The 14,062-nt window shown below is 37.3% G+C and overlaps 1 protein-coding gene across 2 annotated transcripts in view; it reads left to right on the top strand.

Moving 5' to 3' along the window:
- Window positions 1–14,062, top strand: part of LOC118839292 (MOB-like protein phocein) — a 47,891-nt gene that overhangs the window by 26,144 nt on the left and 7,685 nt on the right. Inside the window, exons 1-3 of one of the 2 annotated variants that reach the window (XM_036746751.1) lie at window positions 2,551–2,659; window positions 5,611–5,673; window positions 11,758–11,858. In XM_036746751.1, coding sequence (XP_036602646.1) covers window positions 2,600–2,659; window positions 5,611–5,673; window positions 11,758–11,858 — 224 coding nt within the window. In that variant the 5' untranslated portion in view covers window positions 2,551–2,599. Of the gene's footprint in view, window positions 1–2,550; window positions 2,660–5,610; window positions 5,674–11,757; window positions 11,859–14,062 lie in introns of those variants that run through there. The other variant, XM_036746753.1, reaches the window with a different exon arrangement.

The following is a 14,062-nucleotide window of genomic DNA, read 5'->3' on the forward strand; positions in this document are numbered from 1 at the left end:
AACTGAAAATTATGCCCAAAAAGTTCTAAGACTGTGTATACCCTTTGACCCAGCAATACTACTACTAGTGCTGTTTCCCAAGGTGGTCAGGGAAAAAGAAAAAGAATTTATATGTTCTAAAGCAGGAGTGTGGCCCTCTGACTGAATCCAAGTTTTACAGAACAAATGCTTTTATTCTGTGAAGTTTGGATTTAGTCGAAGGGCTGCATTTGTGGACCTAGATGGCCACCTGTGGCCTTGAGGCTGGGGAATGGCTAAACAAGGTGTGGTACATGATTATGATGGAATACTACTGGGCTATAAGAAGTGATGAGCCAGATGATTTTAGAAAACAAAACAAAACATGGATAGACTTGCATGGAATGAGGAAGAGTGAAATGAGCAGAACCAAGAGAACATTATACAATAATAGCAACATTGTTTTGAGGGGTGGTCCTGGGGTGATGGGAGGAGGGGTTTAGGGAGGGTCTTGGGAGGAGTCTAAGGAGGTGCTTGATGGGACTGGGATGAGGTCAGACTCCAGGAACCAAGAGAATGGGATTAAGGGTGGGCAAGATAGTATCTGGGGTCAAGGTTCTTAATGGCCATGGACAGGAAGGAATGCTTCATCTGGGCATGTTGACATAAGAAGAGGCATTTTCTGAGTCACTCAGAGAACAAAGAAGCTGTTAGGTCCAGACTCTTCCTCTGTTTGATTAGTTCAGGCTCTGGGTCTTATTGAAATTACAAAAATGATATAAAATGGTACAAAATGTTCCTCAGCGTTTACTGGCTAGATTCCTACGTTCCTACCTTTTCTTTCCTTCCTTCCTTTTTTTTCTTTCTTTCTCCTTTCTGACCCAGTTCACTCTGAAGCTCATAGATTGGACCTCATTAGGTCCCTGCCCAAGTTCCACTTAAAGGCTATATTTTGGGCCCTCCTGGCTCAGAGTGAATGTTAATAGTACCCCTCCCAGTTTGATTTTTTTTTTTTTACTAATTAAAAGAGCCATCCCTTGACTCACTTCTTAAAGACATCTATTCACCGAATGGCCGTTACCTTACTCAAAGTGAGAACCTGAAAAGGCCTTATGCTAAAAGGGCCAGGGTCCCCCACTGCATTCTGGGTCATCTCCGATCATCTTGATGAATATCAGGCCACTGGACCCAGATGGCTCTGGAGGAGAAAGTGAGGCTGGTGACCTTGCACAGCCCTCCCTCACTCAAATCAAAAGTCTTCGAAAACAAAGGACAAACACAACAACACATTTCAACCTTTGGAACTCCTAAGGCATCTTGGCATTTTGCTCTTATTCCCCAGGGTCTTATCTTTTTTTCCAATTCTATCTACAGAATCAGAATGTCAGAATTGAAAGGCATCTCAGAGGACAACAAGTGGAGGGGAGGGGAGGGGGAAATCAACTACTGCCTGAGGCAGCACATTACATTTTTGGGAGATTGTAAACCAATCAATCAAGCATTTATTAACATACTAAGTGGGGACAAAAATTTAAAGTCCCTGCTCACAGGGAACTTGCATTCAATCAGGGAGCGTAGTTATCTAACGTTTGCAAAACTGGTTTACACCCATCTCATTTGAGCTTCACAACGTACGAGGATTATTAGTTTCTCCATTTTACAGATGAGACCCAGACAGAAGGGATACTTGCTTACAGTGCAACAACCATTAAGGGTCAGAAAGGAAGTTTGAACCAAGGTCTTCTGATTCCTAGTCTTGGGGGGGAAGGAGCCTAAATCTACATCTGCGATTTCTATCTATGGGTCCTAATTCTGCCCTTTGGGGTCACATAGTATAAAGCTTCCATAAGATAGGGCCCTTAAAATGTTCAGTCAGCTCTGTCCCTTTCGAGTCTTCCCTTCTCCAGGGTATAACACGCCGGGTTCCTACAAAGGATTCGAATACGATACGTCCTCTAGGCCCCTCACCACGAGGAGTCCTCTTTGGCATTCTCCATTTCTCCGTGTGTGTCTGTCGTTCTCTAGCCATCCCCAATGGCTCTTCTATTGCAGACGACGTGGCAATATGCACACGCTTTCTCAAACCATTTCATGCAGCACAGGGACCCTCCCCCCTCTCCAGGGCTTGGGGCGCCCAGGACACTCCCACCCACGAGCCGGGCTTCCCGAGACGGCCCCCAAGCCGCAGCTTTCCCAGGTTCGTGGGGCGGGGAGGCTCTGCTGCTCTTCCACGTCCCCCTCTCTCCCCTCCCGCTAGCGGAGCCCTTCCTCCCGTGGCCTCCCTCCCGCTGTTCCCGTCTCCTTCCCACCCCCTCGCCGACGCAGCAGGGACCTTACTCTTTCCCCCCAAGGTTTTCCTTATCTCGTGGTTCCTCCCCAGATCCCAGGTCCCCGCACCATAGTTGTTCCCAGTCCTTCCCCTTTTCCGGTTCTTCTCCCACTTGCTCAGAGAAAAGCTGTTCCGACTGCTGCCTTCCCGCCTGCCCCCGCCGCGGGGTAGGGCGGCTGTTCCGTCGGCTGGCTCTCCTCCCCCCGCTCCAGGGCGCCTCGCCTCCTGTCCTCTCCCCCGCCCCCTCCCTCCGAGCCGGGAGCCGTCCCCCAACATCCGGGTACCGGCACTAGCCGCCCAGACTCTGGCACTATGGTCATGGCGGAGGGGACGGCAGTGTTGAGGAGAAACAGGCCCGGCACCAAGGCTCAGGTACCAGCTCGGGCCTCTTCGAGGCCGGAGAGCTTTTCTGGGCCGGGCGGGACTCCAGACTGACAGTCCTGGGAAGGGGATTGCGGCTCTCCTCCGAGGCAGCGCCCGGACAGAGGGCGGGCGGGCCGGGCCGGGCAAGCCGACCCGAGGGGGCTGCTGTCCGGCCTACTGCTTCCGCAGCCACCGGCCGGTCCTCCGGCGGCGGTCAGTCCCGGGCGGCTCCGGAAGGGAGGCTGCTGGGGGTCGGGGGGAGGGGTGAGGCCGGGCTCGGAGGGGGGGCCTCCGGTAGTCTGTCTGGAGACTGTCAGGAGCAGCTGTTGGCGGTCCCGGCTTCCCCTCCCCCCCGGAGGACCCAGAGGACCCCCCCCCCCCGCGAGTGGGTGGGGGGGGGCCTGTGTGTGTGTGTGTGTGTGTGTGTGTGTGTATATGCGTGTATGTAAACACTGCTGTTCTCTCCCCCTCCTCCTCAACCCCCTCCTCTTCCTTTCTTTTCCCAACTTCATCCCAGCCTGGGGTGGCCAGCTTTTTCGGCTGAGCCCGGGATCCATCTCTAGATCTAAAAGGTGGCTAGGTCTGTCTGGGCTCTCTCTGCCTTTGACAAGTTCACGATGATGCCCTTGTGCGCCTTTCTGGTCCAGCAAGTTTTTCTTCCAAAACGCTGTGACTTGTTAGAAAGCAGTGTCAGCTCTTTTCCGGGTTAGCCCTTCCGCAGGTTATGGAATGACTTGTCTAATTTTGCTAACTTCTAACAGAGCACTATATTGGGGTGAATCAGTGATTTTTAATTTTTGTATTTTCTTTTGTAGTTTGGCTAAGAGGTATTGCGGTTTTTTAAAGAAAGTACCTAACTGGTTCATAGACTGTCAGCTAGACATACAACTTCTAAGCCTCTAACCCTTACACTAGATACAGGGAATCTATTTATAGTCATATGTTTATGTAAATAACTATTTCAGTATAACTGGTTTCCTTTATAATCCTGTAAAACATCATTCTGAGAACGTCCATAGGCCTTTCAGCCAAAGGGATCTCTGTCCCCTCAAAAACTAAAGAACCCCCAGCTCTAGAACAGTTTTTAAAGAAATCAGAAGAAATGTTAGACAGTGGAAATAAAAATTTTTGCAGAAGAATGAAGCATATTGCCAAAGTTGTATTATGTCCAACACTTAACTGGACGCAGGATATTTAACCTATTTTGAAAGTGTTTTAAAAGAACCACTTTAATGACTGTTATGTTTTTCCTGGTAGTTCTATAGTTATCTTCCTAGTTAGTAACAGATTAAAACATTTTTCTGTTATGAACTTTCTGCTGTGTAAATGTAATTTTATCAACTATTTTTTATTTTTCCATGGGAGTGTTACTACTGGTTCCACATTACCTTTCTGCTGAATTAGCTTTCTTAATTTATGAATTTTGACAATTTTTTTATCTTGATGTTTTATATTCCATTGGTGTCTTCTCATTTATTCAGGTGATACTTTTGGTTCAGAAAATGTTGCCTTAGTAATATGGTGAAATCTAATGTGTATTATTCATATTTATGTGAGAAAGAATATATTAGGAAACTTATGAAGAATTGTAGTTGTTTTCCCTCCACAAAAGACATGCTTATAAGTCCATGTTATAAAATAAAAAGTAACCATCCAAAAAAAAATCTGACATAAGAAATGGCTACTTAAGCTTTTGTCATTTCCAGCCTGACCTGTCAGACATGAGACAAATGAATTTTCTTCTGTGAAAATTGATCATTCTCTGAATTTCTGATTCAGATGACAAAACTAAAAAAATCTCTGCTCTTATTTCCACCTAATTTTGTTTTGAGAAAGTTAGGTATATTGATTGGAATGAGAGAAACTTCATTAATCTTGATTCTGGACATGCTTCATAGTAAATATAGTGAAGGTGAATAATATTTAAGATTAGCGTTCTTTTGTGCCATATTATGTAGTCTCTGTGTAAATTCTAAAGATTATTATTTTTGTCAGGTAAATAAAATTTTAAGCATGTATATTTTATATCACCTTTTTTAATATTTTGAAGGATAAAAAAACAGCATTATAATTGCCTTGTATTTATTCTACATACATTTTGTATTGACTTATCTATGTGCATGTTCTTTCCTCAAAATGGTATGTAAGCTTTTTTAGAACAAGAATGGTTTCATTTTGGGCCTTTGCATTCCCAGTGCCTATTAAGTATTTTGTATATGGTAGGTGATTAGCAAAACCCTATTGAGTGAATGAATGTTTTATGCTAACTTACATAGGAAGAATTATTGCAACACAGCTTTTTTTGTGTTACTAGTGATTTCTAGGAGATGATATTACAGTTGAAATTACCATAAGGTGATGTGTTGTCTTTATTTCTTGTCACTTCCCCTAATTATTAAGAAAACTATTAATATTAAATTAGATCCACTTGAGTATCAGAGTAATTCAGTTTCATTACAATTAGATGATCATTGCATTTTAATGGAGTTGATTGTTTGCTTTAGAAATTGGAATAATGCCGTCTTATAGGATCCTTCTACTTTGTATTTGTATAGCAATAAATTTACCTATTAACTAGGTAGCTTTGATCAGGGAAAACCAATATGCTCAATTAGCTGGATTTGTAGTTGATTTGAATGGTCATACAAGTATTATTCTCTGGAAATATTTCCAAGATAACTTCTTGAAGTGTTAAACTTCCATATATTAAATATTTTATTTTAACTACTAAATCAGTAAGATTTTTCTTCCAATTTGTGTTTAGGAATTTGGGAAGAAAGAATACAATTTACTTTAAGATAAAGCAAAAATCATCCTGTTTATTTGAAAGCATTGTATAAATTCTTAAAATTGTTTTTCTAATTTCCATATTATAAAGACCTTTTTTCCCTCTCTAGTGTGATAGATATTGAAAGTTGAAGAAGTTGAAATGACCATGCTTAATTTTTATTTTCTCATAGGATTTCTATAATTGGCCTGATGAATCCTTTGATGAAATGGACAGCACATTAGCTGTTCAACAGGTAGGAAGTATTTTCTTCTAGGATACTAACAACTTTGTGACCTGCGAACCTCTCTATTGAGATATATATCATATCTTTCTTTAACATTTTTATTATAAACAGTAACAGGAGTAAGGACTGAATCTGTTATTTCATTGGTTTAGGGAACTCCCAAATGAGGAAACTCCCTTTACCAATAGTAATTGTATCTAAAAATACAAAATAAACAGTGGAATAAATATGAAATAAATCTTCAAATAAAAAGATAAAAATAGAACTATTAACATTTTGATTGGAAAATAGTTATGTACATTTTAACCAAATTATGCTAATTTTTATTTTGCGTCCTTTTCTGAATCTATATATCAGTTCTTAACTTATGGTTGTTGTCAATGTTGGTCTTTTCTTATGCTAAGTTCATATTTTATCACTTCACATGTCTTTATTACTTTATATTCATTCTAATTTTTTATAGCCCAGTAATACTCCATTACATTAATATTCTATAATTTGTAATGTCAGTTTTCCAACCATTGTACATATCATTTTCAAGTTTTTTTGGTTTTGGGTTTGTTTGTTGGTTGTGACAGATTAGTTATGGATATTTTTATATAGATAGATATTCTTTTTCATTTTGATAACATCTATAGACTGTCTTCTCAGAAATGGAATCATTAGGTCAGAGGGTTTGGTCATTTTTATTATTGTGTACTGCCAGAATCTCCAAAAAATTTTCATTAATTTATAGCTCCACCAACAATGTAATTGTTAATATGAGAGTCCCACTAACCTCAAAATTTGCCAGTTTGGGCTATTTTAATTACGTTGGTTGTGAAATGCTATCTTAAAGGGTTTTTTTTGGGTACTTTTTTCTCTTTTTAAAATTGCAAACTTGAGTACAAATACACAAAAACAAAAAATTGTGTATTATACTGAAAATTTCCGTTATTTACAGTATTTAAAAGTAAATGTTATTAAACAGTGACAGAATCATCCTGTTTTTTCCATATTCCCTCTGAACTTTTTTCTTTGTTGTCTCTTATTGCAGATTAATTCCCTCTGAACCTTTTTCTTTGTTGTCTCTTATTGCAGATTAATTAGCGTATCTCAACCTGTCTTTGTAAATTCTACTTTACCCACAAACCAAAATTCATTCAAATAACATTCATGTAACTCTTATGGAAGGTATACTCATTTTAAATTTTTGTTAGCCACTGTGTTATTTCAAGATGTCAGACTGAACCATGAGTCAGTCAATCCAGCAAAAAACATTTATTAAGCACCTACTATGTGCTAGGCATTATGCTGAGGATACAAAAAAAGTTAAAAGATAGGTCCTGCCCTTGAAGAGCTCATATCTAATGAGGGAGACATCATGAAAATGACAAAAAATAACATGAAAGTAAAAATAATAAAGTAGATAAAAGTTGTATTATACCTATTAGGAGTACCCAAAATTAGGCTAAAATTCTTAGTCTCTTTGTTGGAGTTGAAAAGATTATATATACTAAGGTATAGAATCTAAATAGTTATGTCATGCACTGGATGTGTAAGTACGTTAGAATTTATTTACATTTTGTTTGAGCTTTTATCATTGACCACTTGTTAAAAAACTAGTTTTATTTTCCTGTATAAACATATGGTAATTCTTCCAAAGTTCATAGAATGTATATTTTGGTTAAAACCCATCTGCATCCATGTAAAAATGATTATATACCTAGCTAATTCCCAGAGATATCTTTGGTTATAGCAATAGAAACAATAACAACAGTGATAACAGCTAGCATTGATATAGCAAAGGGCTTTACAAATACTATCTCATTCTGTGGCATGAAACCCTGAGAGGTAGGTGCTAAGTATCTCCATTTTACAGATCAGGAAATTGAGGCAGCCCTTAAATGATGGCTGGAACACAGAGCTAATAAGTGTCTAAAGTTGGATTTGAACTCAGATCTTCCTAACTCTACCCAGCGCTTTAGCCACTGCACTAGCTAGCTGCTTCAGTTTATAAAAGAAGAATGAAAATATAGTAAGGATGTCTGTGTACTCAGTTGGTTATGAATTTCTGGTGAAGTCCATTAAAGATTTGATTTAGAATTGAGCCAAGCTTCTAGAAGTAAAAGTTCTATGATCTAGAGATCTCTTTATTCAAGAGGGCATTCCTTCTGTTCTTCATATTTATGTCCTATGGTCAGAAAGCCATTTGCTTTTATTGACTTAATTGAAACTTCCAGTATAAAAAGTACAATTATAGTTCATTCTTTATGTGTATAATACCTGTTCCATTCGTGGCTGTTGTGAAACTTTAACTCAGGTAACTAAAGGGTTCTTTGCCTGGGGTCCCTGAACTTTTTTTTGTTTTAGTATTTTGATAACTATTTCAGTATAATTGGTTTCTTGTGTAGTTTTATGTATTTTACCTTATTCATTTAAAAAATTCTGAGATGTCCGTAGTTTTCACACATTGCCAAAGGAAGGTATCTATGACACACTCAAGTTTAAGAACTCTTAACTGCATGTGTTATGTTTTTAGAAACTCATATTAAGAGTAGAGGGAAGGAGTGGTCACTAATGAGTTGTCTTGCTCAATAGCTATGTATTTATGTCTCATTAAACCAGTAAACATTTATTGAGCCACAGGTATTGTTGGCAGTTTAGTAGGCCCTATGGGCAACTCTGAGACCCTGGCCAAGTCACTTTAAGTTTTTCCTCCAAAATGGGGATAATACCTGTAGTAGCTATAGTATAAGATGGCTATTGTGAGGGTTAAATGAGATGATGCATACAATAGCACTATAAACATTTAAAGTGCTATAGAAATGTCACTTACTACATTTAGAAGTTTAAGGCATCAGCCTGCCATGTTTTGTAGGCTTAAGGAAAAAAAAGGGACAATTTATATTAGCACTACCCCTGCCCCTTCTCCCACATACTATCCATTTTTCCCCACTAAGAACATTTTTGGTTTGTAAATTATTTTTAGAAAGAGAATATGGTTCAGCTTATTGCTACTTGGCCTTGTATCACCTATGATTTATAAAAAACTCTGTAATGGAAATAATTTTTAATGTAAAATTATCTACGGTCTTAAATCATTTTAGTTTATTTTTGGGGGGTTGAGGGAGGCAATTGGGGTTAAGTGACTTGCCCAAGGTCACACAGCTAGTAAGTGTGTCACGTATCTGAGATCGGATTTGAACTCAGGTCATCCTGACTCCAGGACCAGTGCTGTACTCACTGTGCCACCTAGCTGCCTCCCATTTTAGTTTCTACACACAGATAACTAGAATTCAAGAGCAAAGTGCATCTTTATCTCTGGGAGGTCAGCTGTTTTCATGGTAGAAAATAGGATGATTTAAAAGTGACCCCATATTGTAGATTTCTGTTTTTTTGCTTTTGACATGGTGACCTGCAATGTTCTTGCCCTCACTAAGGCTCAAAGAAGTAGAAGTAGATTGGACATTGACAGGAAAATAAAACTAGTATAACTTGGTGGCGTGAAATGGTATTTTACAGAGTTTAATTAAAAAAAAGATCTTCAAGAAAAAAGTAATATATAAATATTTTAAAATAACCATAAGTATAAGGATAAATTTTTTTACAAAGTGACTAGATTGAATGTTTTGAAGAACTTAGGCATATCTCTGCTTATAAGCATAGAAGAAGCAAAATTAATGCTTTTGTTAAGATATAGGAAGTATTTTGGCACCAGCAAATTTATGTTCTTGCATCCAGTGCTCAAAGGCAAAAATGTTAGTGGTAATAGCACTACCACTGCATTTGACAAGATCACAAAAGAAATAGCACAGGCAGAACTACAAATATTACAAAATGCAGAACATCTTCAGGGATTTGTCCAGATATTCCATTTGGAATTCTTTCAGGTGTGTATCTTCTTCAACATGGAAATGAGACACTTGAGTAGCAAGGCTCTGATTCTTTAATTTTTTTTCCTTGCTTCAGCTCCCTCTATCTTTAGGAGCATTGGAAGGAAAATGGTCTGTGTTTAGAAATAAACCAAATCAAGAAATAAACTTAGGTGAAAGAGATTTTTTTTTTGCATTTTGGGCGATCTTTTTATTTTCAGAATTCTATGAAGGTGATACAAATGAAGCAATAAAAGAAACAGAAGCTGATGAAAGTGACAGTTTAGAAAATCATTAAAGTCTTATTTTTTCTGGTGATATTTTTCCCCTTGATTTTTTATTTGTTTTACCACTCATTTCAGCTTTACAAATATTTATTTGGTACTGTTCTAGGTACTAGAGGTATAAAGATGAAAAATTGCAGTACTTGACCTCTAAGAAAAAAAAATAGGATATGTCTATCTTATATTAATGGTTTCTTTATTCATTGGATGTGGTGGTATATGTCTGCTGCTGGGGAGACTGACACTGGGAGATTGCTTGAGTTTGGGAGTTTTGAGGTGTGGTAGGGCTAAAGCCTTAGTGGGTATCAAGACCAGCACTACTATAGTGAGTCCCCTGGGAGCAGAGGGCCACCAGGCTGCCTAAGGGGGAGTGAACTGGCCCATGTCAGAAAAAGAGCAAGTTAAAACCTCTCTGCTGATCAGTATTGGGATCAGACCTGTGAGAAGCCACTGCACTGCCAACCTGAGTGAGATAAGGAGACCAGTCTAAAAACAAATTTATTCTCTTGTCATACACTGTCAGAAACTGGGCTATCAGATTCTTTAAACTTCAGCAGCTTAGCTACATTTGTAACAAGTTCATGACATCTTACAGTTAATTCAGTTAGTAAATTTCTTTATATCAGACATAATATTGTTATGAGCAAATCAATTTATACATTATGCATTTTGCATTTATACATTTTGATCAAACAAATTCTCTGTATTTTTTTGTGGGGGGGGAAGGAAAGGAGGAAGAAGCATTGCATATATTTCAGGTCTTTGATCTTTTTTTCCCTCAGCTTCAGAATTTCAAAATTTTTATACTTTATCCTGACCTTCAAGAAGCTTACAGTTTAGTGGAAGAAAAAAAAATTAACACAAAAGTGTGTGTGTGTGTTTGCTAAAATGTGTTGTAATAGACCATAGTACCATAGTACTTAATACTTAAGAAGAAAGGGATTTCTTTGAGAGTTGACACCATTAGGAGAGGCTTCAGAGAAGATGTAGAACTTGATTTAGGCCTTGAAAAATGGGTAGAATTTGTGTAGGAGGATGGGAGGAGGGAGGACATTACAGGTATGGGACTGGGATGATGGTGGTGGGAGAGGAAAGTGGAGCTAGATAAACAAAGTCATAGAAGCAAGAATAAACGTAGTTTTGTTTTTTTTCAAGGCCAGCCTAATTAGAGCAAAGTGTTAAGAAGCAGTGAGAAATGAAGTTGGATAGGTATAGGGGAATCAGGATTTGGAGGATTTTGAGAACTGGACAGAAAAGTTTAACTAGGTAGGAATTATGGAATCACTGAAAAATTTTTAGCAGGGTTATGATGATGAAAGTGATGGTTTAAGAAGACAAGTCTGGTAATAGTATGAAATATGGATTGAAGGAAGGGAGAACATGGAATCACGAAGAGTGGTGTGTTACTTGTCCAGTTAAATTACTTGAAGTAATATAGGTGTTCTGTGTTAAATTCAAGACTATCCTTCAAGTTTAAGGGTATCTGCAAATCCTAAACTTAGACTGACTATGTTATACCAAATTAGTCTTGAGCTTTCTTATTTCATTTGAATAGAGTTTGTCTTTTTAAATTTTAATTGAAGTGTCTAACAGTGACTTTAGATACTTTGTAATTTCTTACTGCCCTCTACTAAAATTCATATTTAATTGAAAATGATTTTCAGTTTCATTCCCAGTTCTGATAAATACAGTGTCCTCCCTATATTAGAACTTAACTTCCTTGATAATAGAGCATTTAAAACATATTCAAGAATTAGTTTCTTTGCATGGCAGTTACTAACTTTGGGTTATTATTGATTGTGGACCATATACTTCATTTCTCATATAAAAGCAAAGCATTTTTGAATTTCTGAAATGGCAAAAAAAAATTATATATGTTTAAAAATAAAATTTGACATAGGTAATGTATTATGCTGTATTTAATTTAAATAACTTTTAGGACTTTTTGTTCATAGTATATTCAACAGAACATAAGGGCAGACTGTTCCAATATTGACAAAATTCTTGAACCACCTGAAGGCCAAGATGAAGGTGTATGGAAATATGAACATTTAAGGTAGGAAATTACTATCAGTGTTTTTATTTGCCCACCTTCTACTAAATGCACTTCAGTAATACTGATTCATTGTTAACTATCATACATAAGTATAATTTACCTGTGTAATTAGAAACTTAAACAAACAAATGGCAAAATTTTTATGCCTTTTAGTGCTATAATCTTCTCACCTTTGGTGTTTACTCTGTCAGTATTGTTCAGAACAAGTGAACTTGGCTTCAGGGAGAGTTAATTTGCTCGAGGACCTGCTCTAACATACTACTAAATTTTTAGACTTGATGCTTTTTTTTAATACATTGTTTCAGTTGTTATTATACTTCATAAGGATATTTGTAGTTTCTTTATCCTTTTTTTTCTTCAAGTATCTATTAACTTTTTAATAGTGTGCCCTTGCCGTTCTTCATCATTCTTTCACTTTGTGGACTCTAAGAGTTTATAGACCTTTAACCCAAATTTGGATAGAATTTTGGCGTAAGGAATTTATTCTCAAATCTTCTACAGTGTTCTTTGGATGAGGAGAGTGACAGCTATTGAAGCAATTTTGGGGGCGGCAGTATGATCATCTCTGTGTCATGAGGTTGCTTGCCTTAATTCTAGAATTACCGGCTTTTAAATTCGGGTTGGAGTTTGGGCTGGGGAGTTTGGGTTAGGAGTTAAAATTAGAAAGTGGTGTGAGGGATTTTTTAAAAAATAGTCTTTCAGTTGACTCATGTTGTGACTAGCAAAATAGATGCTTTCTTTGCCCATGATGATTTTTTTTTGCCCATAAGATTCTTTTTTCTGACTTCAAAATACTGACATTTCAGTAGACTAAGGCATTTCAGTATTCTGTACCTGGTTTTCTTGGTTAAGTTATGTTACTGCACATTTCCCCATTTTCCTCCTTCAAAAAAATGACTCTATCTTAGTAATTTTCAGAGTTATTGAAAAATATAGGTTAATTCAGACACTGTTGTGATCTTTTTATACTAAGAACGTTTTCCTATATTCCTTAGTTAAATTTTGCTATACTCCTTAATTAAATTTCGGTCAACTTCTCACTGATCCACATAGTTGTAGCACAATGGTAAGTCAATATCAAACAAGGCTATTTTACTTATTTAATTGCCAGTGTTCCTAAGAAAAAAGGAAGCCACCTGTTTGTAGGATTCTCACTTTAGGTCTAATAGAACTCTAGATTTTTTTTTCTTTGTTAAATGGGTGATTCAAAATAGAATTCTTATCCATGGTCTATTAGCCAAGTGCTACTATTCTTTTGTTACTCTTTTTAAAAACAATACTAAACAATGTTTTTTCAATATTCTGACTGTTCAGAGAATGTCTCTTTAGTGTGTCTTAAGAAAAAAGTTTCAGGGGTAGTAGCTTTTTGTTTGAATTTGGTACATCGAGACATTGTTGGCAGTCATTTAACAATGTTGTTTTTAAGGGGCAGCTAGGTGGCGCAGTGGGTAGAGCACTTGCCTTGGAGTCAAGAGGACCTGAGTTCAAATGTGGCCTCAGACTCTTTTTTTTTTTAAATTTTAATTTTATTTTATTTTGGCCTCAGACTCTTGACACACTTATTAGCTGTGTGACCTTGGGCAAGTCACCTAACCTCAATTGCCCTGCCTTTCCCCCTGCAAAAACAAAACAAAACAATGTTTTTACATGATGTTGATGAAGTTTAAGTTACAAGTTCCTATTCTAGTAAAGACCAGTTAAATTCACTATATTCCTTAGCCATAGATTGCAACTCATACTTTATTTAGTCTTGACTATTTGGTCATAAGGGGAACCTGGTGAGAGGCTGGCTGTTGGGTAGAACCCATAACTACTAGTGGAAATACAAGTCAAAGTACATAATACAAATACTGTATTAGATATGTGCCTTTTCTTTAAATGCCAAGGATAGTGCTACTACTACTATTATTATTTTTAGGAATCTGGAAAGGAAATAGGGTTAAGATCAACTGAATATTTGATTGTTTCCTTTCCTTTATCTTCTTGAGTTGACCAGTATTATCATTATGGTAGTATTCCTAACTTAAAGTAAACTAAAAAGTCTTCTTGCTGCTGTTTATTTAATGGTGTTCTTATATGGTATTAACGAGATTTAGGCTTTTCTCACTGGGTGATTTTTTTTTAAACAATGTTGCATTTTTCTTTTAAGGGTTTTTCTTTTAGTTTCTATAATACTAGGATGACGTTTTTAGGGAACCAAAGCC

This window comes from Trichosurus vulpecula, chromosome 2, assembly GCF_011100635.1.
Source record: "Trichosurus vulpecula isolate mTriVul1 chromosome 2, mTriVul1.pri, whole genome shotgun sequence".
In the NCBI taxonomy this organism is placed as follows: domain Eukaryota; kingdom Metazoa; phylum Chordata; class Mammalia; order Diprotodontia; family Phalangeridae; genus Trichosurus; species Trichosurus vulpecula.